The sequence below is a fragment of the Nothobranchius furzeri genome, chromosome 15 (assembly GCF_043380555.1).
Source record: "Nothobranchius furzeri strain GRZ-AD chromosome 15, NfurGRZ-RIMD1, whole genome shotgun sequence".
NCBI lineage: Eukaryota > Metazoa > Chordata > Actinopteri > Cyprinodontiformes > Nothobranchiidae > Nothobranchius > Nothobranchius furzeri.
This window is the reverse complement of record NC_091755.1, coordinates 27,955,292-27,982,700: the sequence shown is the minus strand read 5'-3', so window position 1 is coordinate 27,982,700 and position 27,409 is coordinate 27,955,292. Positions and strand designations below refer to the sequence as shown.

Here is a 27,409-nt window from a genome sequence, read left to right as displayed (position 1 = left end):
GCCATTGAGAGCATCCTCACTGGATGCATCTCCACCTGGTATGGCAACAGCACCGCTTACAACCGCAAAGCTCTCCAGAGAGTAGTGCGGTGTGCAGAAAGGATTATTGGAGGTGAGCTTCCCTCCCTCCAGGACATCTATAAGAAGCGGTGCCTGAGGAAAACGGGGAGGATCATCAAGGACTCAAGTCACCCCAGCCATAAACTGTTCAGACTACTTCCATCAGGAAGGAGGTTCTGCAGCATCCGGTCCAGAACCAGCAGACTGAGAGACAGCTTTTTCCATCAGGCCATCAGACTGCTGAACACTTCACAGACACCTCACCCTCACTACTGAAACTCCAACATTACACATTCCATACTGTACATTAATGCCACTGTTTTGCACATACCAGCCTCTATATATTTTATATCTCTTATCTTATTGTTTACTTTATTCATTTGTATATTTGGATTAGCCATTTTTATATTTTACATGTTTTTACGTTACTGTATTTTTGCACAACTCTGTTGCTGTGAAGCTCGCACACAAGAATTTCACTCGCATGTACTGTACCAGTGTACCTGCACATGTGACGTGACAATAAAAGTGATTTGATTTGATTTGATAATTATTATATTATATAATAATTATTATTAATAATTAATAATAATAATAATAATAATTATCATTATCATTATATCATGGATGTTAAAAACACCATTATAATCCAAGTTCCACTGTCCTATGTAAGATGAGTCATTGAGATAATTGATATAATTTTCATTAAATAGATAGAACTGAAGCCCATCTAGCCTCATTGTCTGCAGTCATAACATGGTTACTTGAAAATGTGGTTTTGATTAATGTTGTCACTGACAAGTGGAATCATTTCCGGAATCCAAACCATCAGAGCTGATTCCTATTAGGTTCTTCATGAAAACAATATTTTTGGCATGTCTGTACAATTCAATGCATTCCTTCGCTCAAAATCACCTTGTGTATTTGTTAAAATTAGCATTTGCAGCACTTTGATGATGGAGTATTTTAAAGATATTTCTTCTAAAGTTAGTTTGATACATTTGAGCTCTCCATCCTGTATAACTTCGCCTGCCTATTCCAAGATGGTGGGGCTTCAGTGCTCCTGCTGACTGAGCAGAAATGGGTGAGTATAATTATGTGGCTGCAGCATTGGGGAATCCATCACTGGAGCAGCAACAGTGCAATGTCCTGCTGACTAACCTATGGGCTACTCTCTCCCTCCTTTCCTCTAATTCTTCTTTCTTTGCTTCCCCTCTTCTCTTTCTCATATTTCTCCTTGTGCATCTTAAATCACCAGAAGCCTGCTTCCGTTGACAACCAGCCTCTCATCACTGTCCCAGTATGCACGTAGGCAATGGTGCAAGTACGCAGAACCATTTCCTAGATTTGTTACGTCACAGTTTCTTTTCTGGTCACACACACACACACACACTTGTATATGTTTATGGGTGTGACACACACATATGAGGAAAGATGGTTGACTTTATGGTGGATCAGCAAATGAGCTCTGACTCAGCATCAATACATCATCAACCTGTTGTAACTCCATCCATGGAAATCAAAACAAATCAAGACATTTTTTTTATATTTTAAATTCTATTTAGTAACACTTATTTAAAATATGTGGACATTATTCAAGAAAAATTTAAAAATTTATGTTTGTTTTTTCAAAAAGGACATGGTAGATTACACTCAAATTTGATGCAATAAAATAAAAATACTATTATTCATAAAGCACTGTTGTTACCCATCCTTTACATTATGTTAGTTGGATTTTTTGAATGATCAAATAAACAATAAAAATTCTGAAAACATGGGAAAGTTGAAAAAAAGTTAAACAATACTACCTTATATTTTATTATTAAATAAAAATTGTGAAATATGTTGTTGAAAAGGAATTTAAAATGTGTTTTATTCATGGTGTGGACAATAAAAAGTTAATTCAGCATGACGGTAAACGGGATAATGCAAATAAAAAATGAAGGAACATCACGCATGTGCACTGATTCCTTCATCAGAATAGCTCCCTTCCAATTAGTCACATTCCCACATATTTCTGAACTTTGTGGCTCATTTACTCACAATCAGTTATTTGCAGCAGTAAATATGTTTTTTTTAGAATCCTTTAACTTATGGAAACTGTGACCATCTCAGTTTGAAGGAGGTGTAAATTTATACATCATGCAACCGTCACAGATCTGCATGAAGAGCGTATGTATCCATCATCTGGATAAGTAGGATGACAAAGCTTAGGAGACAAGCAGAGAGGGGCGTGGGGACATGTCCAACATTAGGAGGGAGGGGGAAAATACGGGGTGGCAGTCGCAGGTGGATAAAAAGAGGGAGAGACTGAGGCACTGTTCTTCCTCTGAGAAGTTTGAGTAGTGCCTGAAGAGTATAGCAGTCAGCTGTGGAGTCTGTTAACATCTGGAAGTCTCCAGAGGTTCTGCTGCTGTCATGGACTTTAGCGTGGTGCTGCTGTCCTTCCTCCTGGTGTCTCTGAGCTGGTCCAGAGGAGCCGTCATCACAGGGGTGAGTGAGAGGACTGAAGCTCATTTTAGATCAGAAATCTTACATTTTTAATTCTAAACTTTTCGTGTTATTTTCTTGACATTCAATTTTAAAATGTTATGCTGATGAGAAATAAAGAATAAAACTTTATGAGGGCTGCTAAACATTAATCATAGGTCAATAACTTCCTACATATACTTATATGCGAGTGTATGCTAGTGTTTTTGCATTAATGTCAAACGGAACAGCTTTGTTTATGGATGACCATGTAGAATTTAATTACCCATGATTGATAGCAGACCACATCCTCCTCCACTTGGAAAAATCCAAAGGAAATGATCTCCGCCTTCAGATTGATGTTCAGTTATCGGCCATGTTACCATTACCTGCCATTTTTATAGCTGAAAGTTTCATTGTATTTTTATTCTTATTGTGTGTTCATGTTATATGTAGCACATTAAAGCAAGTTCCTAGCTCGTGAATTGTTTGTTCACTGACAATGGCAATAAACCTTTTTCTGATTCTGATTCTGATTTGTAAACAGGTTAAGAGGATGGCAAGTTATTTATAAAATGTTTCATACTTACAGATTTATTAGAAAATTATGGAAGATTTCCATTCTTACTAAAAGATTCATGGAATTTAAATATAATAAATACAAATAATTGAAATAAAACTACATATTTATTCTCTAATTTTTCCCTTTTGGTTGTATTTTCACCATTTGTGTGCCGTGTGTCCTGCAGGCCTGTGAGAGAGATGTGCAGTGTGGGTTTGGTCTTTGCTGTGCTGTCAGTCTGTGGCTGAGGGGTCTGAGGATGTGCATCCCGAGAGGGGTAGAAGGGGACGAATGCCACCCTTTCAGCCACAAGGTAGGTGGAAATGTCACTGCAGTAATCTTCCAGCCTCTCTTACTCACAAACACACACGCCATCTTCATCTTTGTCACTTCCCTTTTAAAAATATCTGATCGTATCAGGCGCTGGCAGGTTGGCCGAAGCTTTAGAAAAGCTGCTGATAACTGCAGAGGCTATTGATCTTCTCCACAGCCAATGAGCAGATTTGAGTCTTAAACCTCATTGATCATCTGGACAGGTCGCATCCACCACTGCAACTCACTTAAGAGCAGCTTTTAAGACCCACCGCTCCACTTGATGGTGTTCATGAGATCCGATCAACCCTCTTTCAGCCTCTTTTTTGTTGTTTTCACCTCTTTTTCAGGTGCCATATGCGGGGAAACGACTACATCACACATGCCCTTGCCTTCCTCACTTGGTGTGCACCAGGTTTGCTGACAACAAGTATCGATGTACTGAAGACTTCAAAAACATAGACTTTTAACAGCTGGACAGAGAGCAGGAAGCAGCAGCTACGACTGAAGACTTGAACAAAATGTGGATCACAATCCTGCTCGACTATATTCATCATTTATTTACTCTATGCAGGAAAATAGAAATTATACTGATGCACAAGTCTAAAATATGACAAGAGAAACGATATGAGGAACCTCCAGAGAAGTGAGACGTCTTGACTTTGGCATCAAGATGTTTGTGAATCATTTAAACATTTACTGTTTCTGTTTTTGCTCACTTTATATTATTTATCAGAAGATATGTTAAAATATATTATTATCAATAAAAATAATGTTATTAATTTCTCTTATTACTGAGGTTTAATTTTTGTTGTTTATTCAAGTTTCAACTGTGTTAAAGGTCTGGAAATCTTAAAAAGGTTATAATCAGGGACTTGCAGCACATTAGAGGAGATAGTTATAGAAAACACCCAGGTCACTTACAACAAGACCTTTATTACAAATATTGAGTGTTTCACTCATAAAGCTCTGCTGTTTTAATGAATAAAACATCATAGTTTTAATATAAAACTAGGTAGAACATTTGATACTGTCATGCTGCCTCCATCACAACCCTCGACATCCTCCGGGGGAGGACCACACACTCCCTCAGGCCAACCGAACTCCACTACCCAGCATTCCCAGCGCCAGTCTTCCGGCCCACGTCACCCTGTAAGGCCTGACTCGAGCTGAGCTGAACCGGAGCGAGAGTTCGGGATGTAGCGTGTTTGTAAACCCAAGCGCGGAGTGACTGACGCCGGGCAGGTTGACACGCGGTTAGTTCTAGGAGTCAAACCGTATAATGACTGGAGAGCACGGCGGCTCCAAAAGGTAACAAGCTGACTTACTTTGAGTCGGCAGAGTGAGTAGCACGGGCTGATCTGGTCAGAACGGGTTGAGTGATCGGGTTGGATCTGGTCGGAACTCGGAGCACAGTTCGGTTAGAACGATGACTGAGTGGTTTGGCGTTCAGCTGTACTTCCTTATGTAGATGTGGCAGGTGACGTGGGCCGGAAGACTGGCGCTGGGAATGCTGGGTAGTGGAGTTCGGTTGGCCTGAGTGAGTGTGTGGTCCTCCCCCGGAGGATGTCGAGGGTTGTGAAGGAGGCAGCATGACAGATACAACTAAAGTTATCCACTCCGCTGTGGTCTGTTGGGGTGCATGCAGCTCTGACCGAGACAGGAAGACTGAACAAGCTAGTTCGTGAAGCTAGCTCGGTTCTGAGCTGCCGACTGAATTCAGTTGAGGAGATGTGTGAAAGGAGGATGCTGGGGAAGATGACCTCCATCTTAAAAAACCCTCCCACCCAATGCATTCCACTGTGGAGACCATGGACAGCTCCTTCAGAGGCAGACTGACATCCCAGACGTAAAACAGAACGCTACCGTAGGTCATTCATCCCCTCTGCAGTAAGAGTGTCTAACTCCTCAATTTAAACTGTACTGGCATTATCCTGTTACACAATAACACCTTCACTCGTTCACTCATTCAATACCAGATTTACATACTATATCCGTGTCTCTTGCAGTATAGTGTTGGAACCCAAGTTTTTTCCTTTTTATTCATGTTTTTGGTGGAAGATTACAATTCTAGAATACTGCCTATATACATGTATCTTTGTATGAGTTTATATAAGCACATAAGCTGTAAAATCATGGAGTCCTCACTTGTTCAGAGTGAAGAATGTTGATGTCTGGCTTTCATGCAGAGAGTGTAGGAACCTTGGGAGAGAATGTTTGTCTGGATGTTTTGTCTTCTGTATGTAAACACGCACTGAACACAACCTTCTGGGTTTGGAAGGCCAAACAGAAAGTGAATTTATTTCTGTACATGAAAGGTTATTTTGGTGGTCAATTTATAGGTGAAAATAATTGACCCTTTTGGTACGTTACAATGCAATCAATTTTCCAAAATTAATCTTTCCACCTGCCCCTTGGACCCAATCCCATCCCCACTGGAAAAACCATGTCTTCCATATCTCACTCCACTAATCCTGGATATAATAAACTCATCAATTACCTCTGGCACCGTCCCTTCGGCCCTCAAACTGGCTGCCATCAAACCAATACCTAAAAAACCCGGACTGGACCATGAAAATCCTGAAAAATTTAGCCCTATCTCCAAACCTCCCTCTAATAGCCAAAATCCTGGAACGTTCAGTGGCCTCTCAGCTAACTGAACATCTTCATTCAAATCAGCTTTTTGAGACTTTTCAATCTGGATTCTGCTCTCACCACAGTACTGAAACAGCTCTAATCAAAGTGTCGAATGACCTCCTGGTGGCATCAGACTCTGGATCACTGTCCATACTCCTCCCCCTTGATCTTAGTGCTGCTTTTGATACCATTGATCATTCCAGTCATCTACATCGTTTGCAATCTCATGTTGGTGTTACTGGTTCAGCCCTCTCCTGGTTCACATCTTACCTCTCCAACAGATCTAAATTTTTCTCCTTAAACAATTGCAGATCTGATATCACCCCAGTAACCCATGGTGTCCCTCAGGGATCGGTTCTTGGTACCCTTCTCTTCATCATCTTCATGCTACCCCTTGGGCATATCATACGCCACCGCGGACTCCAATTTCACCGCTATGCAGATGACAGCCAACTCTACCTAGTTACAAAAAACATCAATTCCACTACTGTTTCCACTATAACAAACTGCCTCAATGCCCTAAAAATCTGCATGCCTACAAACTTTCTCAAGCTCAACTACAGTAAATCTGAGTTAATCATAACTGGACCCAAATCCCTTCTCTCCTCTTTCAAAGATTTCACACTCAGTATCAGAAACCTGGGAGTCAGTTTTGACCCTTTACTCTCTTTCCTACCACACATCCATCATGTCACTAAAACAGCCTTCTTTCACCTTCAAAATATTGCCCGTCTACGCCCTATTCTGTCCTCTATTGCAACAGAAACCCTCATCCATGCCTTCATCTCCTCTAAAATAGATTACTGCAATAGCCTACTCTATGGTCTTCCATCCACACACATAAAAAAAACTTCGGTATGTTCAAAACTCTGCTGCACGGCTCCTCACTCACACCAACAAGAGAGATCACATAACCCCGGTCTTAAAAAACCTTCATTGGCTTCCCATTCAGCAGCGCATTCAGTTCAAGATCTTACTCATCACCTACAAGGCCCTCAATAATCTTGCCCTTTGTTATCTATCTGATCTTCTGCATCTCCACCTCCATTCTCGTTGTCTTAGATCTTCTGATTCCAGTCTCCTCTCTCACACAATAACTTCAAAACGTCGCAACATTGGGGACAGAGTTTTCTCTGTGGCTACTCCCACCTTATGGAACTCTCTCCCCCAACATATTCGTACTGCTGACTCACTTCATAAAGTCAAAAAAACTTCTGAAAACTTAGCTGTTTAATCAAGCATTTAAAGCCTGATAATTTATTTTACTGTCTCTTTCTCTCTGATTGCAAAGCGTCTTTGTGTAGTGGTTAAAAGCATCATACAAAACCAATGCATAATAATAATAATAATAATAATAATAATAATTATTATTATTATTATTATTATTATTATTATTATTATTATTGTCAGGAACCGAGCAGTAAAACTCCAGGACGAAGGAATAAAAACATATTCTCCATTAATTTCCATAAATAATTAGCAAAGATCGAGACAAAAGGGGCCCCAAAGAAAAATAGCCACTAAAATAACCTTCACTATAACAAGCAAGACTGGTACCGAGGCTGAGACACCAACAATGAGCACACAAGGGAATTTAAAGAGCAAGTCACCCCCAAATAAAATTTTTGCTGATAAACTAAATAAACGAGTGTCTAATCGTGCTGCAGACACGTGTCGTCAATAATTTGGCACTTCAGTGCATCTTAGTTAAAATTTAAATATTCTGCCTAAAACTGTCAGTGTTGTGCCATTGTCAGGTAAAAACTCTGCACTGTATTTTAATTTAAATCTGCCACCAATATTGGCTAAGAGGTATGCTATGATGTAAACTGGTACATTATGATTTCACAATGCTGTCGTGAGCCTGAGTGTGTGTGTATTTGTTAGCGGCTCCGCCCTCTCGGTCTGCCAGGCAACAGCATGTGTTGCATTTTTCAAACATGAAGTGGGAGAGGAGTTAGACTCTGGTAGGGGTTGACTTGCTCTTTAAACACAAAGGCTAGTCTACAGACAATGAGGAGGGGAGAGACAGGGGGAACACTAAGACAAACAGTAAATAAACCTAGGAAACTAAGTCAACAAGGTATAACAACAAAAAAAGTTAAACTAATACATCCTGACAAAATCTGGTAAACCGAATTAGAGCTTCAGAACTTCTGGTTTCTTCATGAGCAAGCCCCCCGTTTCCAGCAGCCAGATGGAATGTCCCACTTCCTGCTTGGAGCTACACTGAAAGTGTCCTCTCTCTCTCTCTCTCTCTCTCTCTCTCTCTCTCTCTCTCTCTCTCTCTCTCTCTCTCTCTCTCTCTCTCTCTCTCTCTCCTCTCTCTCTCTCTCTCTCTCTCTCAGCCAGTTCTTCCAATCTCAGCAAAATACAAATGAAAATAGTTAATGATCAAATAAGCTATGTTTAAGATAAATTACTAAATGTGTGTACCCATTAGTAACATCCTAAAATATTGCTACAAAACGAAATAATTCCATGCTGTCGTTCTTTTTAAAACACAGAAACTGTTTCGTTTCCTGTTTTGTCGCTACGTTTCGTCTGCAGCTGCAGACTTCCTCAGACTTCCTAAAATGAAATAATAAACAAGCAAGTTTAGAAAAATATTTAAGATAATACTAACCCTGAGAAATGGCTGGGGGAACTTCCACAATTATTATTATTATTATTATTATTATTATTATTATTATTATTATTATTATTATTATTATCCCCTTAAGTGTTGGTGCTGCTGTAACAAGTGAATTTCTCCACTGTGGGATCATTCTATTCTAAAGACATCTGATTTAATCATAAAAAGCAGCAAATCCACATAAGGTTGGTGCTAGTCTACTTAGCTTCAGGTATTTGGTCACTTTGCTACTTCAGAATAAATCTGGATTATTATGAGTGTGTGTTATTATCTAATGTTTGCGGTCCGGGATGGCTGTAGAGCCTGACCCAGGGGATTTATGACAACCTCTTTTGTAATAAGCTACGTGTTGGCTGATCACTAATAGAAACACAGCGATGGTTACATGCTCTTCATATTTAATCAGAGAGAGCAGAGCTGCTTATCATCTTCATCAGGTCTTTCCTGAAAGGCTTCTGCTCCTCTGCAGCCAAGGAAAATTCTCAAACCTAGGAGAAAACACAGAAGACTTGGTGATTTATTAATGAACCCAAAGCACTGGTGTGGTTCACAGCTGGAGTTTCTTAACTCTAAATTCTTGATGGTTTTCCACCATTTTCTTGTAGTAAGAGGAATATTCTTATCTTACTGCTTCAAAGGGTTAGTTTTGGGGCCATTTGACGTACATCTGTCAGGCTTTTCAAATCCGTTTCACCATCTATTTTCTATCAGAAGCTAATGCAGGAGATACAGTGGGTACGGAAAGTATTCACACCCCTGTCAGTTTTTCACTCTGTTATATTTCAGCCATTTTTTAAAATCAGTTAAATTAATTTTTTTGTACTCAATGCACACACAGCATCCCATATTAACTGGAAAACACAGAATTTTAGAAATGTGTGCAGATTTATTTAAAAAGAAATACAGAAATATCAAATGGTCAATAGGGTGTTCAGACCCTGTGCTGTGACACTCATATTTAACTCAGGTGTTTTCCATTTTCTGATCATCCTTGAGATGGTCCTACACCTTCATTGGAGTCCAGATGTGTTTTATTATACTGATTGGACCTGATTAGGAAAGCCACACACCTGTCTATATGAGACCTTACAGCTCACCATGCAAGTCAGAGCAAATGAGAATCATGAGGTCAAAGGAACTGCCTGAAGAGTTCAGAGACAGAACCGTGGTGAGGCACAGATCTGGCCAAGGTTACAAAATAATCTCTGCAGCATTTAAAGTTCCTAAGAGCAAAGTAGCCTTCATAATACTTAAATGGGAGACGTTTGCGATGACCAGAATCCTTCCTTGAGTAGGCCGTCCAGCCAAACTGAGCTACCGGGAGAGAAGAGCCTTGATGAGAGAGGTGAAGAGGAACCCAAAGATCAGTGTGGCTGAGCTCCAGAGATGCAGTCAGGAGATGGGAGAAAGTTGTAGAAAGTCAGCCATCACTGCAGCCCTCCACCAGTTATGGTTTTATGGTAGAGTGGCCCGGCGAACTTCTCTCCTCAGTGCAAAACACATGAAAGCTCACATGGAGTTTGCTAAAAGACACCTGAAGGACCCCGAGATGGTGAGAAATAAGATTTTCTGGTCTGATGAGACCAAGATAGAACTTTTTGGTCTTAATTCTAAGCAGTATGCGTGGAGAAAACCAGGCACTTCTCATCATTTGTCTAAAGCAGTCTCCACAGTGAAGCATGGCGGTGGCAGCATCATGCTGTGGGGGTGTTTTTCAGCTGCAGAGACAGGACGACGAGGGAACGATGAATGTGGCCAAGTACAGAGATACCTTGAACCTTCTCCAGAGTGCTCAGGACCTCAGACTGGGCTGAAGGTTTAGCTTCCAACATGACAATGACCCTAAGCACACAGCTAAAATGACAAAGGAGTGGCTTCACAGCAACTCTGTGACTGTTCTTGAATGGCCCAGCCAGAGCCCTGACTTAAACCCATTTGAGTATCTCTGGAGAGATCTAAAAATGTCTGACCAACGTTCACCATCCAACCTGACAGAGCTGAACAGGATCTGCAAGGAGGAATGGCAGATCTCCAAATCCAGGTGTAAGACTCATGGCTGTATTAGCTTAAGGGGAGCTTCTAAGTACTGAGCACATGGTCTGAATACTTAGAACCATGTCATATTTCAGTTTTTCTTTTTTTATTAAATCTGCAGAAATTTCTAAAATTCTGTGTTTTTCTGTCAATTTGGGTGCTGTGTGTACATTAATGAGGGAAAAAAAAGTTTAAATGAGTTTAGCAATTGCCTACAAAATGACAGAGTGAAAATTGCTTTCCGTAGGTGTTGGAGACTATTTTCATGATCAACCTGCATGCAAAACTCACAGTGACTAATAATCAGAAATAATCATCAAAATGGTGAACCACACCTTTCATTTATACTAGACCAGATACTTGACTTGTGGTGTTCATTTTTATTTTTTATTTAGAATCTAACTAATTTTAGATTAGTTTTCATCAAAAAGACTGTACAGTTATGCTTATTTGTCCAGATGAGTTTTTTTTTTAAAACCATTTCCAACAGTAAGAGCCAGTTTTGAACTCAGAGTAAATTATTAAAATAGTTCTAAAAACAGGCCAAAGATGCATGGAGTTCCTAAAGAACTTTTTTTATACACACATTTAGCATTCATAATTGTGTTTTTGTGATGACATTGAAACTACAGATAAGTCTGAATTAGAAAATAAGAAAACAAGCTTGTGTAAACATCCTGACTAATCAGGACAGTTTTTATCCATAAATGCAAATATAACCTAATCTATTGTTATTTGGCATCCATCACCCTTCATGGTTTCCTCCCAGGTTCTCAGCATTACTTTTATTCGGTTCTCTAGTTCTTTCTCTTGCTGTCCCTTGTTCCTTGTGATATCCTGTTATTTTTGTTCAGTTTAGATCATTATTGTTATTTTTAGCCTATTTTAGTTCATTTAGTTATTTGGTTCTGGTATCCTTTTTTTAGCTCCTCCTTTTGTCACACCTGCCCATTGTTGAAATTAGCATCATCACACCTGTTTCCCACATCTGCCCTCACTTAATCAGTTTACTCCTTTTGTTAATCTGTGCCTGTTCCTGCCTCATGTTTAACTTTGTACCTGTACCTGTGCTCTGGTGTGGTCCAGATTGTGAGTAAAATAAGAGTGTGTGTTTACTTACCTGGGTGTCTCCTGGCTCACCTGCATTTGGATCAAACCTTCACTAAAGCATAATAATAATAATAATACATTGAACTTATAGTGCTTATTTAGGACACTCAAAGACGCTTTCATGCACTCTCACATTCACACACTGCCAGTGATGGTAAGCTACTTTGTAGCCACAGCCGCCCTGGGGAGGTCTGACAGAGGCGAGGCTGCCATTTGGCGCCATCAGCCCCTCTGACCACCATCTACACAGGTAAGTTGAGTGAAGTGTCTTGCCCAAGGACACAACAGCAGAATACCCCTGGCAGGAGCTGGAATCTAACCCATGACCATGATTATGAGGCAACCCGCTCTATCTCCTGAGCTTCTGCTGCTTGACATCAATATTTGCAATTTTAATGCAAGAAGTGAAGTTTGATCATCTCACAATGTCATAAAACTCCCAGTTAACTTAATTCATCTGCAGAGAATGATAACAAACTCAGCCTTTAGCAGTCCTCTGCCTTAAGCTCTTGTCCACTCAGCAAGGCAGCAGCAGCCCAGCTGGACGCTTAGCCAGTAAAACTGTTGAGGTCACAGAAACCTGGAACTAAACGTCTGTTTAGACTTTAAACCAGCGTGTCCCCACGATCCACTGAGCTGTGACTGACGGCGTGAGTCCAGGTGGAGCGGCACTTTTCTGCCCAAACCAGAGGACCCCTTTGTGGCTCCGATGGGACCACGAAAACATTTTTCCAGTCCATTACCGTCAACACCATGCTGCCTGCCAAAATGACCAGGCAGAAAACTGAATCTCAGCTGATTTTTGTTCCTACTGAGGTGGAAATTTGCTGGTTGGAATAATTCTGGGTGTCATTTTCCATTTTTCACCACTCAGTTGTGTCTTAATATTTATGTGGAATTTTATTGTTTATTTTGGTGGTCTGCTTGTTCTCTCCCACTTAGATGGAAGAAAACATGACCAGATACAAATAAACCTGTAAAATGAACAGATGACCACTTAATGTCAATGAATATTACTAGCAGCAATTATCGATTGCACAAAATCTTTTGATTTGACAGCGTTTGATGGTCTGCTCAGACTGGTGCCAGGCTGTTATTTACACTGATACCTCCCTGCCTTTTGGCTTAACCAGTGACAACATGACTGACTGGGCTGGAGCTTCATCCAACCAGTGCAGAAACATGAGTCACACCATTAAATCACACCATTTGCCAAAGATTTTCCAAGTTTTTCTTGACTGAAGAGTCAACAGATCTTGAAAGTTTTGACGTCAGAACTCTAATAAAAATAATTATGCAGGTCTTGGCTTTTTTGAATAAGCTGGAAATCTGTAAAAGACTAATAAACACATCTTCTGCTCCATCATGGTCATCTGCTTTGCTCTTCTTCAGGCTGTTGTGAACATCCTGAACAAGTCTGATGTCACTTTGTTTTTGAAAGCGAAAAGTCATCAACTCTTCTTTGTATTAAATAAAATCCTTGCAGCCACCTGCAAAACTTGAAATATTGAGAAAATGCATCACCTCTGCTCACATTTATATTCTTTAGAAACTCCATCAACCCATTTGGTGCTGAGAAATTATTTTGTTTACAAGGAAAAATGCAAAATATAGTTGAACCAATATTACCATCAAATGCTTTTCCGTAAGATCGTGAATGTCTTCATATCAGCTCACATCGTTAATGAGTTGAGCTAAATCATCACAGAAAGTAGAGTCGCTGAAGTGTGTTCCTTTATTTGCTCTCCAGAAAGAATTGACATTCAGCCAAAGATATCAGAAGAAACCCAGCCGTCTCTTTTTGTCTTGAACACAGTCCCAAAGGACAATATCGATCGGCTCTGAGAATAACACCCGGCTGGTAGACGCTGATGTGATCTGGAAGAAGCTGATAAGGTAAAACATTGATACAACTTGAGATAACACGATGACATGATCTGACAGGTCTGCTGCCAAGTCAGTGCAAAATAAAGACACATAGAAATAGTGTTAAACATAACAACGTTCATTATTTTAATTTAAAATAAATTTTTATGCCAACATGAATTTATTAATAAGACTTATAAATAGAAGAAGAAAGATAGTGCCTCAAACATTAAGAGGCCCCAGCACAGAACCTTGTGGGACACCATGGGCAAAAGAGTAATCAAGTTATTTACTGTGGATAGCTTCCTAAAGAGCTTATGTCATTCAGGACTGATAAGCTAACCAATAATGTAAGAGTAGCAAAGGCAAACAGCAGTTATTACAACTGTTGTGTTTCAAACGCCTCGCTCTGTGTGTCATTGACTGCACCGGTGTTCGCAACAGCTGGAGGACAATCAAATGACGAGAGTAGGGGAGCTGGAGCACTCGGGTGAGTTAAGTTTTCTAATTAGTGCAAAAAAAAATTTAAAACTATGCACTACCTTTTCAACACCAAATGCATCTTTGTCAGAGTTGGTAATTCTAGAGAAGATGCATTTGGCACCAAAACATTAGTGTTTAGTTTTTATTTATTTTGCACCGATTAAAAACTTAACTCCCCTGAGTACTCCAGCTCCCCTACTTTTGTTCTTTTCTTAACATTTACACCACCATCAGTCCTGCACAGCTGCTCTTTTAAATCAATTCCAGTCTAGAGTTTTGAAATCTTTCACAAAGCTTTCATTTTCAGACCACATGTTTAAAATATTAGGAAAGTGACCCCTAGGTTAACTGGAACTCTTTCAACTTGCTGTTGGTATTCACTGTTGTGAATAATCATGGGAATTTATGAGATGCAAAAGTTCAGTGAACATATTTGGAATTTAATGGGGCTGAATGAAGATGGGAGCAAAACACTTTGATCTCCAAACAGAAACTCTTCAGGAAGATATCTACAAAGGCTTTCAATATTTATGTTTTACAGAAAGACTTCAAATGGACACTTAGAGGCAGCTCAACATAGTTAGGGCAATAGAGGGTTAAAAGAATCTGCACAAACACACACACACACACACACACACACACACACACACACACACATCTGTTGTTATGGTTTTTATAACAATTTGAAATCACTCTTGAATTGCCAGTGTGGAGTACTCCACCATCCCATCATGCTCTGCTTGTACGTCCAGCATCGTCTCCAAGTTTTCATAAACCTCCTCGGGTCTCCGGTGACGCCTGAAGTCCACTGTTGTGTAGACAATGCTAGTCTTTTCCTAAAAGAGACCACATTTAAAAAGACATAAAGGACATAATGAACAAAAACATTTCCAGTCAAGCTGACAGTGAGTCAGGAACTGCTTCCCTGTTCTGCACCTACCGGGACCTCTTGTTTTAGTGACTCACACTCATCGACATAAATATGCTCACACTGAGTTCCTCCTACTGTGCCTAAAACAAGAGCACAAACAAGTGGTTTCCTAGAAAATAAAGACTTTCTTACTGTAAGAAAAATCCCAGATAGTCAGATCGCTTACCTGATTTTCTGTGTTTGACTTTGAATCTGTAGTAAACCGCACCGATCAGTAAAATAATAAAAATCGTCCCTGTGATGGACACCACAGCAATGAGTGGCAGACCAAAACTCCAGGGAGCTCTGGAAGACAGACAGGACACAGAATCATCATCACTTTTTTTCAACCTTCTTTCCTGCAGATGAAAAGCAGACCAGTAAAGGTCCTGATAAAGTCACTGTGGTCCTGCCTCAGAACTGTGGAATCTGGTATTGCTGTGGAGCTGTCGGGACCTTTGATGGTTTCTATCACTGAAGGCTGAGTGTGGCTGTAGTGATCTGAAGCTTCTGCAAAATGCAAGACTTCTGACTTTATTAAAGCTTAAAACATCACTACAGATTCTAACAATTATTTGTTAGAAAAAGCAACTGTTGCTTAGGAATACTTACCAAAGACCTGGACATAATAATCCCTGTAAACGTAGTTTGGAGCTTCCAGAATGCCGCATCTGTAGTATCCTGCATCTGATGTCTGCACATTTGATATTTCAAACTCAATCCAGCCAATCTCCTCTGTTATTGTAACTCTTCCTCTCAGCAGATCGCAGGTAAATCCAGAGGTGTCCAGCAGCTGGTAACATCCTCTTGGGTACAGCTTGCAGCAGAACTTGTTGTAGCGGTTGTAAAACGGAGGAAACGAGAACCTCAGCAAAATGTGCTCAAGCTCCTTGGTTCCCTTTAGGAGAGCAACAACTGCAAATAAAACTAAATTAGTTTTAAATGTTTTGTTTTCCAGATTTGAAAAGTTGAAAATTACAGTTTTTTTGGTCATACCTGATAAAAGACAGATAGAAATGAAGAGAAACGTCATCTTTGTCTATACTGAGCGGCAGGACTTCTGGACAGTTTGGACTGCAGAGGAGCCACCCCAGAGGATAAAAAGGAAGTATTTTTTTTATCAGCTAGTGAACACAAAAACACTTATTGTCATGTGACCTCTGCCCCTCTAAGCCCTATTTTGCCATCTTTATTATTAAATAAAAAATTGAAGATTTTACTTCCTTTTGTCCATTTCTCTAATTGTACAAGCTGAAGATATAAGATGAAATGTTTTTCATGACATGTTGCATGTGCAGAATGTGATCTGGCTTTCAGTTTCTGCAGAAGAAATTCCAAAACGAGCCTTTATGTTACACCGACAGCTGTGTTGGTGTGCTGATGTTAACATTAGAGATGACTGCTCTTTGGCTCCGACAGGCAGAAATATTCATCACAAAATCACTCGATTGAAGGAAGATCTCAGTCAACCAGCACCACTTGTTCTTCATGACCCTTAAAGAGCAAGTCACCCCCAAATCTACTTTTTTTGCTGATAAACTAAATAAACGAGTGTCTAATCGTGCTGCAGACACGTGTGGTCAATAATTTGGCACTTCAGTGCATCTTAGTTAAAATTTAAATATTCTGCCTAAAACTGTCAGTGTTGTGCCATTGTCAGGTAAAAACTCTGCACTGTATTTGAATTTAAATCTGCCACCGCTATTGGTTAAGAGGTATGCTATGATGTAAACTGGTACATTATGATGTCACAATGCTGTTGTGAGCCTGTATGTGTGTATTTGTTAGTGGCTCCGCCCTCTCGGTCTGCCAGGCAACAGCATTTGTTGCATTTTTCAAACATGAAGTGGGAGTGGAGTTAGACTCTGGTAGGGGGTGACTTGCTCTTTAATTATTCTTTAATTAAATATATAGTCATTTTGGTTTTGCAATGACAAAAATGAGAAATTATCAGTGATGCTTTGATTTTTAGCTTTTCCTATCTGATCTTAATATTTACAATAATTAGTCTATTTTTAATGGAACGTATTTGAAGATGCTTTTCACTCCTGTTTTTGTTTTTCTGTGAGAAAATTATAATATGACTTCACACAGCTCCAGACAAGCTGCTTCATCTATTTCCTAAAAGAAACCAATGAATTAATAAAGACAAAACCATTTATTTGGTGTTAGCTTTCAACTTTTGATACGTCTCATACAACTCAATAAGGTTTTTATATATTACAACAAAAAACAGCCAATTGTATTTACATGAATATTCAATATTGCATCATTCTAACAATAAACTTAATTTATTACACCTAAAAAAGGAGCACTTCCTTTTCATTCCTCTCCAAACTAAAATCCCTCCAACCATCACGACTGATTTCACCTTTTCTTTCATAACATTGCCTTGCAAGTTTAAGAAGTTCAGGCACATAAACACAGACCCAAAATGTACGCATCAAGCACAACTTCTTCAGATAAACTCTGAGATGCACAGCCCAGTAAATAAGTTAGAAGCAATGGGAGTGTGTGTGTTTTGCAGCTTCCTCGAAGAGCAGAGAGGATAAGGCCTTAAAGTATGAGTGCATAAATACGATGATGTCACTGTTCCATGATGGTTCTCCTTTGATGCGCTTGGATGACGTTTAGGTGTCTAGTCGTTGGTGAACGTGATAACGTCGTAGTGGATGCCCTGCTGCTGCAGCTGCTCCAGCTGCTCTGGTGTAGCCTCTGTGTAAAATGTTTGGGTTTCTCCCACGTCGGAGTCTGCTGCAGCTGCAGGAACAATTTCCCAGTTTAGTTTGCTGACTGGGTGATGCACTCATTGCTGTTTTATTCACTTTCTTTTTCTTCAGTTTAAATAAAGAAACTGGATCTTTTTTTTCTGTGACCGATGGTAACAAACTATTTCTTAAAATAGTTTTAAATGTAAAAAGATAAAGTGGTGTAACCTGTGACAGCAGAGTGTGAAGTGGCCTCCGGGTCTTCTGGGGTCACGATCTGCTCTGAGCCAACTGGCAGGTACTGGATCTGACCGTCATGGCTGACGGCAATCTGCACTCACAACAGAGTGGAACATTAACTTTTAGGGTTAAACACAAACCTCTCTCAGGAGATGATCTGACAAGCTGGATTTACAAACATGTTTATAAAATCTCACCTGCTGCTCGTGCTCGTACTGAATAATGTGTCCGTCTGGCATCTGTCAGACAAAACAAACATCCTCATCATCCAACAGGACACATTCCTATCAGTAAAGGTGATTCATTTAAATAATAAATAAAAAAACACACCTGTATGTGGTTACCGTCGGCAACAACTACATACTCCTGAGGGATGATGTGCTCCACTCCATCCTGTGAGATGATGTACTGGACCTGAAACGTGAGATGTCCCAAATAGAATGAGTTAAACACACACACACACACACACACACACACACACACACGCACAATAAGAGGCAGACTGAAAAACATGTAAATAAATCGCTTAAATAAAATTCACAAAGTTTTTTCACAAGAAAACAGGATATAAAACCAGAATTTTAACGTCAAAATGTGATCAAGCAAATATAAACTTTATATTTGTTGTTTTAAAAATCATAAATCTCTTTTAACAATTGAAATCTCAACTTTATGCAGGTAAAACTAACCTCAGTCACCTGGTTGTCTGCTGTCACCAGGTGCTGCCCATCTATTGTTATCTGCTGGATGTATGAACCATCCTCCTGGTTGATGCACAGTTTAAAGGAGAAATTAAATAACCAATCCTAGATTATAAAAGATAAGTGTACTGCTTATGGTGCGAGCGCCGTTACCTGGTCTGATTGCGCCGGCTCCTGAGCTACGATGATGTGATCCTGCCCTAGGGCCTGCAGCCGCTCCGGCGTGATCACCGTCGGATGGGACTGCAAGGCTGTCACATAAAAATCACACATGATCCTTTGTTTTCCTTCCAGCTGCAGCAGTTTGTTTGTTTCGGTGTTGTGTTTCTTACACTGCAGGGTGGCTAAAGCCTCCTCGTCACTATTGAGGATGATGGTTTGCTGAGATGAGGAGCTGCGACCTTTGCGATTAGCATTATCGTTGTTGTGGAGACGGTCCATGTGAAACTTCAGGTGGCCGTTACGGTTGAACCTGAAGGAGTGGGAGCAACAACACCGACACTGATCGTTATTCAAAACATCTTTTAAATTTAAATCGAATAAAAATATGCGTGGTCAAACCTTTGTCCACAAATCTTGCAGCCGAATGGTTTCTCATTGGTGTGGGTCATCATGTGTCTGCGCAGGTCCTTCTTGTTCTTTGAGGCAAAGCTGCAGCTTGGACACTTGTGAGGTCGTAGGTAGGAATGCATCTCCATGTGAGCCTGAAAACAAAAACAAAAACAGGTTTTGTCTTTTTAATAAAAAAATTAAAAAAATCACGCAGCTCAATGTCTGAGAAAGTGAACACGGCTGAGCAACAGAGCAACACACCTTGACCCCAGGCCAGGAGGTGGAGGTGTAATCACAGTCGGGGCATTTGAAAGTGTTAGCATCTAAGTGCGCCCTCTTGTGGTTCTCCATGTCAGAGCGGCCACTGAAGGACTCCATGCAGATTCTACAGCAGAACTTCTTGGTGAGGCCGGGAGAGCTCACAGAGGGGGGAGAGGCTGGAGCGTCGCTGCTCAGCTGGCAGGAAAAAAGCAGAAATACAGTCAGATGAGAGCGAAACACATCTGTACATGTCTATAAAAAAACAGGACAAATAGTCACCTCCACTTGCTGTAAAACACCATCAGCCAGAGCCGACGTTAGGTAGTACTTATCACTTTTCAGGCTCTCTGACCCTGAAACGTCTAAAGCCTGAGGAGGACTGCTATCGCCATTGCTGTAAAGACAACCATCTCAGCAAATTAATTTGTTAGCCATAAAGAAACATTATTGTGATCAGATGACCTGGGATGTGTAGTTACCTGTATCCTGGACTAGCAGGCTGCTCCACCACACTGAAATCCCCTCCATCTTCATAGGCTCCAATGGCAATGTGAGTGATCTCTCCTGTTTCACTGGTGGCTGCCTCATAGGCCTCCTGCAGCACCGTTTCACCATTTTCATTCACGTGGACGGTCATAATCTTCTGAGCCTGGCTCGGGTCCAGAGTGACCGCCCTGAGCGTGCTTTTCTCCCCGGGTTTCCCCTCTGACTGTAGCACTGCCACCTAGAGAGAAGGATCCATTTAACCTTCCAAACATGAGGACGTTTACTAGATAAATGCATCTGATGTGGGTAATGGAGCGTTTGGTGAACCTGGACGGAGTTTCCAACAAGCTCACGAGCATTGCTCATATTCAGCAGTAGGTCCAGCGCGTTTTGAGCTGACAGATCAACCGACTCAGCTGAAAAGAGAGAGAGAAAAAAGCCTACAAATAATCTGGATTTAAAAAAAGAACTGTCTTGTGGAATCCCGTCCAACCTTGCTCATAGATGATGGTCGCGTTTCCCAGTGCATCCTGGGACACCGAAGCACTTTCCATGCCCTGCATCGCTTGTAGTGTCGCAGGATCCACCGCAACCTGATGGAAGTGGGTTTATGAAAAGAGTAATGTGTCAGAGCTAAAAGATGCACCACGTAACACCTTAAAGGACCTTAAACAGACTCACAATGGTGTTCTGCAGAGTCTGTGCGTCGTCATGCTGCTGTTTGAGCTCCTGGATCTGTTGCAGGGTGAAGAAGGGCTTCCGTCGTCTCCTCACCGGTTCTGCGGGGTGAGCCACCGACCAGTCTTCAAAAGCCTCTGGGTGGCGACATTGCACATGAAGACGCAGGTTCTTCTTGTGCTTCGTCATGAAGTGGCACGTATTGCAGCTGAAGGGTTTCTCCCCTGCAGAGAGAACACGGTCAGGTGGGGAAAACAGAGACACGCTCTCCTTTGTACAAGCGCACTCTGACCTGTGTGTTTGATGGCCAGATGTGAGACCAGGAACTCCTCTTTGGATGTGGAGTATTTGCAGTAGTCACACTTGAAGGGCCTGTCGTTGGTGTGAGACAGCTGATGGTTGAGCAGCAGCTTCTTGTTTTCACAAGTAAAGTCACAAAACTCACACTTGAATCTGAAAAAAAGGGCGACAAAAATATTAAAAATGACTTTTCCTGCTTCCGTTTTTGCCTAAATCTTTTTTTCAGAGTAGATGCCAAACAAAGCTTTCAGTGCTGACTTGTTGTCTCCAAGAATCTGGATGTGGGTCAGTAAGTGCATCTTGAACGTGTAGCGCTTCTTGAAGGATTTGCCGCACTGCAAAGACAGAAAGGCTTCATCTGAGAGGTTCAGGGAGACCAAACAGATCAGGAATGTTATTACCATATAAAGCTGTTCCTGACCTTATCGCACATGTGCGGCTTCTCTGAGCTGTGTGTTTTCATGTGCTGCGTCAGTCTCTTCTGCATGGGGTAGACCTTTCCACACACAGGGCAGGGGAACTCGGACACCTTAGGCGCCTGCAGGAAGGAGAGCAAGAGTCACGACGCTGCTCGGCCACAGAGAGCAACAAAAAACCTCGAATAAAAATACAAATACATCTTACCAACTCTGTTTTTCTTTTTCTGCAAAACAAAAATGTGTATAAATGTCAGCCATTTTTCAAAATAAAAACTATTGTCACACATATATGCATTACAGAAGTTTCTTACTTGTCTTTGTTGTGGACTGCTGAATGCCGGAGGACATCTTTCTTGTAAACGCTGGAGTAATCACACTCCTCACATTTAAAAGGCTTGGTGCCCTCATGGTTAAACATGTGCTCCTGTCAAAGTTGGAGAAACAAAGTAGTCCCGGTGATGTTCAGGTGTTTATGGAGACGTGTAAATGGGATTATTTATTATTGTTTTGTTTCTAACCTTGAGTGAAGACCAGCGCTTGGAGCGATAATTACACTGCAGGCACTTGAAGAGCTCTGGGTCGTTGCCCTCGTGCGAGTCGACATGAAAGCGTAAATCCTCTTGCGTGAGGAAGCGTGAGCCGCAGATCCAGCAGTTGTGAGGTCTCAGGAGCGGTTTGAGGGATTTATAATACCGGCTGGAAGACGATGAAAACAAGATATAAAATCTTGTCTGTAACAATAATGAGATTAATCGTTTAGGACTTACTTGCGATTTATATACTTTTTGTATTTCTTGCGTAGGAAGCGTTTGGACGGCCTGCCCCGCTTCCTCTTTAAGAACTCCTCCTCTGGCTGGGAGTTGGATGAAGGGTCTTTGTTCTCAGAGTCTGATTGGCTGATTGCTGCCTCAGCGGCGTCTCCATCAGGACTGGTCCCAGGTCCGTTACCTAAACCAGAAGAGCTGGCCTCTTCGGATGGATCTGCATCCACACATCTGGGCCTCTTAGAAATGCTTTCTGCTTCTGTAACAACATTTTTAAGATGAGCGTCACAATTCCTGGAATTCCAAGTCCCAAATGTAGGTTTCAAACCTGAAAACACACCTACACTCCTGTAGCTTTCACCTGGAAGGAAATACTTCCGTGGCCGACCAACCTTTCTCCGAGGACGCCCTTGTGAGGAGGAGGTGGAGATGGGAGTGGTGGCTCTCTTCAGAATTGCAGGAGGTCTTCCATTGCATTCCTCATCTACTGGGTTGTAGTCACTGTCCTCTGAAGTCAGACAGAAGGTCAAAGCCAGGGTTAGAACCAAACGTTTATGACTGAATGGAGGATTAGAATGTGTTTTCACCGACCTTCAGGATCATCAATAGCACCTGCATCCACAACATCATCCTCCTCTTCCTCTCCTGGTTTATTCTCAGAAGCCTTTTCCTCCTCCGCCCTCCTCCTCTCTGCTTCCTCCCTCTCTGCTCTTTGACGAGCTAAAGTCTCGCTTTTAGGAGGTCGTCCACGTTTGCGTTTCTTTGGAGTTTCCCCTTTAACAACAAAAGCCATGCTGCCACCACTGAGGATGCTCAGAAACATACAAATGTTGGAATGAGGACCTTACCAGCAGGTTTGAAGTGCTTATCTCTCATGTGGTTGATCAGTGTAACTTTGGAGGCGCTCTTGTATGGACACATCTTGCACTTGTACTGCTGAATAATCACTACCTCCATCATCTCCTCCAGCTCAGCCAGGTTCGGCTGGTGGTCTCCAGAGGAGGCCTCCTTATCCACGGACAGACCAACTCCATCCTGGGAGCCTTGGGGCTCCTCGTGACTGGGAGAGCTCTGCTGTGGTGGTTCGGGGTCTGAATTAGAGGTGTATGTGCCACTGCTACTGATGTAGAGCCCTGGTTGACTTTCATTGCATTCCAGAGCATTGGGAAGTCTCCGAGAACCCATCGTGTCAGCGCGCGGCCGGTCTGATGAGGAGCTGTCATCAGGATAAAACGAGCCCTCCGGGCCGTTGCTGTTTTCTGTGTAGCAGGAGTGCTGCGGCTGCTGGTTCTGTTCATCGTCTTCATCGTCGTCGTCTCTCGCTTGGTACAGAGAGCAGCCTGGCTGCTCCGAGTCTGCAGCTGCTACGCATTCTCCTCCATACTGGGCTTCGTACTGACGACTCGTCTGAGTGCGGTGGTCTGCACTGCTGTCGATGTAGCCGCGTGAGTGATGCGGCTGCTCTCGCTCATCCGCAACGCACTCAAGATACCCGGTGCTGCACTCCACCACGCAGTGACTCCGGCTGGTGGGATCCGAGTCGGCTCCACGACACTCCACGTATCCAGGCAGGTCCGGGTCGCTGTTGTTTCCGCTGTAGTCAGGAAAACCCAGGTGGGGGCGCGTCTGGTCTGGTTCCTCACCTGAACACTCCAAAAATGATGGTGAGGACTCTGTCTGATCTGGGCCATCTGTGCTGCAGTCCATGTACTGGGAGGGGTGGGAGTGCTGGGGCTGGTCAGGTTGACTGCTGCTGTCTTCGGGGTAACCAGAATGTCCCGGCTGATCGTCAGGCTGGTCTGGCTCAAGGCCACCCTGCAGGTCTCCCTGGTCTAGACAGGTGGACGTCGGACCTTCAGCGAGAGCTTCTACAGCTACACGGTTGGACAAGGCAGAAGAGGACATCTGAGCCACCATCGGAGCTCCTAAAGCCGACAAATGGAACATCTTTGTGAATAATATTTATGTGGAGTTGATCATTTAAAAAAAATGTCAGTGGATTAATGCAAGCAGCAGCCCACCTACCATCATCTGGTCCATGTAAAATCAGATACTGGGTTGTTTCTGCTCCTCCGTCCTCTGCACTGGTCACAGCTATGCAACCTTCATAAAAATAAAGCAGAAGACATCATGACTCTGATAATCAAATCCATTTCTGGGGCTTTGCAGTACATCAGAACAGGACAAACAACAGAATCTCATTAGAAATACCATTCATGATATCTGGACCAATGGTGGATTCTATGATCTTGTCAATGGCAGATCCCAGATCCGATGAGGTAGAAGCGGTGGAGTCAGAAACCATCATAGCTCCTTCAGATACAGCACTGGAGTGGACCAGAACCTGAGCTGACTCTGACACCAGCACCGACTGAGTGACTGTGGAGACACTGGACACGCTAGTGGACTGAGCCACGGAGGAGGAGTCAGGAAGATGGACAGAGGAAACTCTGGCATCAGTACTGGAGCTGGTTTCTGGGATGAACACCTGCACAGGAGAGGAAATAACACAGTTCTCCAAAGTTTGGTTCCATGGAGGTGTTCTCCCACAGCAGAATGTTCATAATCTTACCACAAGTCCCTCTGAGCTCTGTCCCACATGACAGTCTGACTCCGGGGCCTGTGGGTGAGAGGCAGCAGCATCGCTGCTGTCTGCAGACATGGCCTCTGATGTTTCCATGCCCATGCCGCTTTCAGACGGCTCTTCCATCCCCGATGGGCCTGCATCGCTGCTACTCTCCACTTCATTCTCCTCTGAATCCATAACGAACTAAATAAATCAAAACACAAAAACAATCTTTACATTTTTATGACTTGGTGACACACAATTGTGTTAGGAATGTCATTAATAATTTTGAGAGGTAAAAGTAATAAAGGCCAAAAATACTTTTTGAAATATATTAACCTAATGTTTCCTTGAGGAGGTTCATGGAGATTATAATAAACTAAATGTCTGACAAACACGTTTCCTAGTTTAATCAAAACTATTTAAACAAATGAACTGCCATACTTTAAAAAAGACGAAACATCTCATCAGACACTAAATATCACTGAAATTTATTTTTGATTAGCAAAAAAAATAAATAAAAATAAAAATACTGAGACACTTTTTATTGGGTGGACAATACATTTATTTTTGTGTTTTTACTTACTGGAATATCATATTTGTAGTGTTGTTTCTTTCTTTTTTCTAAATGTCTCTAATAAACTAAATCTAAGCTTAGATTCACATACAAATATAGAAACCAAAGCGAAATTGCGTCGTTTATAAACAATATTTTATCTACATGACTTCTTAACCTTGGTACTAGTTTATACCATAGACTGTACATATACTGATTAATGTAACATGTATTTAATGCAATGATTTACTTATTTTCTTTAATTTCACAGTACTGATCAAAGCATTCCCTATGTGTATGTAAATGAAGCTAATTCTGAAACAGAATACACAATCTGTGGATGTTTTTAACATTTTAATCAGCAAATAATGGGTGTTTTAATTAAGAACAAAAAAATGTTTTGTGAGATTATTTTCAATACTTTAATACATGCAAGCCTTACTGCTGAAATTAAAAACAATACATTCCAGATTAAATAATTACAATCAAAATTTGGACGAAATACAGTAAAAATATTATTTGTATTTGTTTACTGCACAAGTTTGTTAACTCATCGGTGCTACGTATGTTGACACATAGTGCTAGCTAGCCAGTATCCGGTGTTTAAATATTTGATTCATTGACTTGTTTGCCGTTTCATTTCATAAATATTTGGTGTTTGACTTAATTTAGTCAGTTTGATAAGTAATGCGCTGTGTTTGGACCAGAAGTTAGCAAACACTGCAATATAAAAACGCAAACGAGCTAGCTATGGCACACTAAGTAGCCCTTTTGCTTCGTGAGGCTAAAGCTAAATATCATCTGCTGTATAAATGAAGGGCTTGTGGCTATACAACCGATGTTTCTGTCAACCTAACGGAGACAAAAGTGTCCTTAAAAGTTTTTATTTATCGCACAGATAAATATCCAGGCGTTTGAAACGGGCCTAGCTGCCCTTTATCCTGCCTGCTTCGCTTAGTCATTCTGTACCAGCGAAGCCTCTTTTCCACTCAGGCATTCTTTAAGCTCTACTGGCCTGGGGACCTTGTGGGCCTCCTCGACGACGGCAGACAGCCCGAATTCTCTCCCTGAAGAAAATGAAAACATTTTCTACCCCTGACATTAAACACGCAGCTGTTTTTTCTTACCGTGTATGTATGAAGAAAACAGTATCCTTTAGTGTAGAGGGGCCAAAAAAGACACAAAATAGGAACCGATAATTCTCGTTTTTTCTTTCTAGTCGGGCGCCATGAGTATCTCCTCGCTTCCTGTCGGTTAAACCGGATCTTATTTATTGTTTTTGTTCAAAACGTATATAAGTCGATGGTTCAAAACAGCGCTCTTCGTCAACACTAGATTACAGTTGTCCGTTTACTCTTTTATTTCTACATATTTAATTTATAATTACACGAATGTAATTATTTTATAATATTTATTTTTGTGGACTATTGTTTTCGAGTAGGACGCGTTACACCTGAAATTGCGGAGTAATTTCCATAATCGACATGAATGAAAAGCACGCTTTATGATAATTCTCCTAAATCAACAAACCAGCTAAATTTATTCACATTAAAATACGTTCTTATTTTCTAATTGTTGGATTTGACAATAATCAGCTGCAATTTGACATTAGTTTATTCTAATAATTTCTAGAGATCAAGCAATATATCAGACAACATCAGTAATACTTTTTTTTTATAAATTATGGGTAAAATACAGCTTTGCACTCAATTTAAAGGCTTTGATTTAATTTTGCAAAATAAGGACTCCCTTAAAGAACATTTTTAATATCCATGGAATTATTTCCTGCAAAAGAAAGATAAATAAATTATAGTTTAATATAATTTGCAATTAGTTGTACATATGGGAAATAAGGCTTTTTATCCTGTTTCAATAACAAATTAACTGAATAGATTTCCTCATGACCAATTTTAGAAAAAAATTTGAATCCGACAAAACATAGTAGACTTATTTCAAAATTATTCATTTTTGTCATTTGAGCTATTATGTTTTAATATGATTAAAATAATAATACATCAAGCTTATACAGCACTTCTTAGGACACTCAAAGACACTTTCATGCACTCTCACATTCACACACTACTGGTGATGGTACGTAGC

General features: G+C 41.1%; 3 protein-coding genes across 5 annotated transcripts; 1 reads left to right on the top strand and 2 right to left on the bottom strand.

Annotated features, from left to right (window-relative positions):
* Window positions 1–2,352: 2,352 nt before the first annotated feature.
* prok1 (prokineticin 1) lies at window positions 2,353–4,192 on the top strand. The gene is made up of 3 exons (XM_015967460.3): window positions 2,353–2,553; window positions 3,279–3,404; window positions 3,754–4,192. The coding sequence occupies exons 1-3, from the start codon at window positions 2,479–2,481 to the stop codon at window positions 3,871–3,873; spliced, it is 321 nt and encodes a 106-aa protein (XP_015822946.1). The 5' UTR covers window positions 2,353–2,478; the 3' UTR covers window positions 3,874–4,192.
* A 10,536-nt stretch (window positions 4,193–14,728) lies between these two features.
* On the bottom strand, window positions 14,729–16,233 carry LOC107390810 (uncharacterized). Its single transcript, XM_015967748.3, has 6 exons — window positions 16,075–16,233; window positions 15,691–15,993; window positions 15,492–15,588; window positions 15,266–15,384; window positions 15,109–15,179; window positions 14,729–15,004 (listed from the first exon to the last, which is right to left on the bottom strand). Exons 1-6 carry the CDS (start codon window positions 16,109–16,111, stop codon window positions 14,858–14,860), a joined length of 774 nt encoding a protein of 257 aa, XP_015823234.3. The 5' UTR covers window positions 16,112–16,233; the 3' UTR covers window positions 14,729–14,857.
* Window positions 16,234–17,217: 984 nt separating this feature from the next.
* On the bottom strand, window positions 17,218–26,569 carry znf335 (zinc finger protein 335). 3 transcript variants are annotated; one of them, XM_015967749.3, is made up of 28 exons: window positions 26,437–26,569; window positions 24,760–24,957; window positions 24,399–24,675; window positions 24,213–24,290; window positions 23,036–24,112; window positions 22,779–22,961; window positions 22,528–22,695; window positions 22,191–22,446; window positions 21,942–22,119; window positions 21,735–21,847; window positions 21,629–21,647; window positions 21,426–21,542; window positions 21,263–21,339; window positions 20,997–21,157; window positions 20,708–20,928; window positions 20,520–20,619; window positions 20,354–20,442; window positions 20,020–20,264; window positions 19,820–19,934; window positions 19,541–19,735; window positions 19,289–19,431; window positions 19,060–19,199; window positions 18,881–18,978; window positions 18,716–18,790; window positions 18,357–18,440; window positions 18,224–18,265; window positions 18,015–18,117; window positions 17,218–17,838 (listed from the first exon to the last, which is right to left on the bottom strand). In XM_015967749.3, exons 2-28 carry the CDS (start codon window positions 24,949–24,951, stop codon window positions 17,717–17,719), a joined length of 4,668 nt encoding a protein of 1,555 aa, XP_015823235.3. In that variant the 5' UTR covers window positions 24,952–24,957; window positions 26,437–26,569; the 3' UTR covers window positions 17,218–17,716. The 3 variants fall into 3 exon arrangements, with proteins under 3 accessions (XP_015823235.3, XP_015823236.3, XP_070401242.1); XM_015967750.3 differs by having other exon boundaries at window positions 18,725–18,790; XM_070545141.1 differs by lacking the exon at window positions 26,437–26,569 and adding an exon at window positions 25,340–25,461.
* Between the last annotated feature and the right edge of the window lie 840 nt (window positions 26,570–27,409).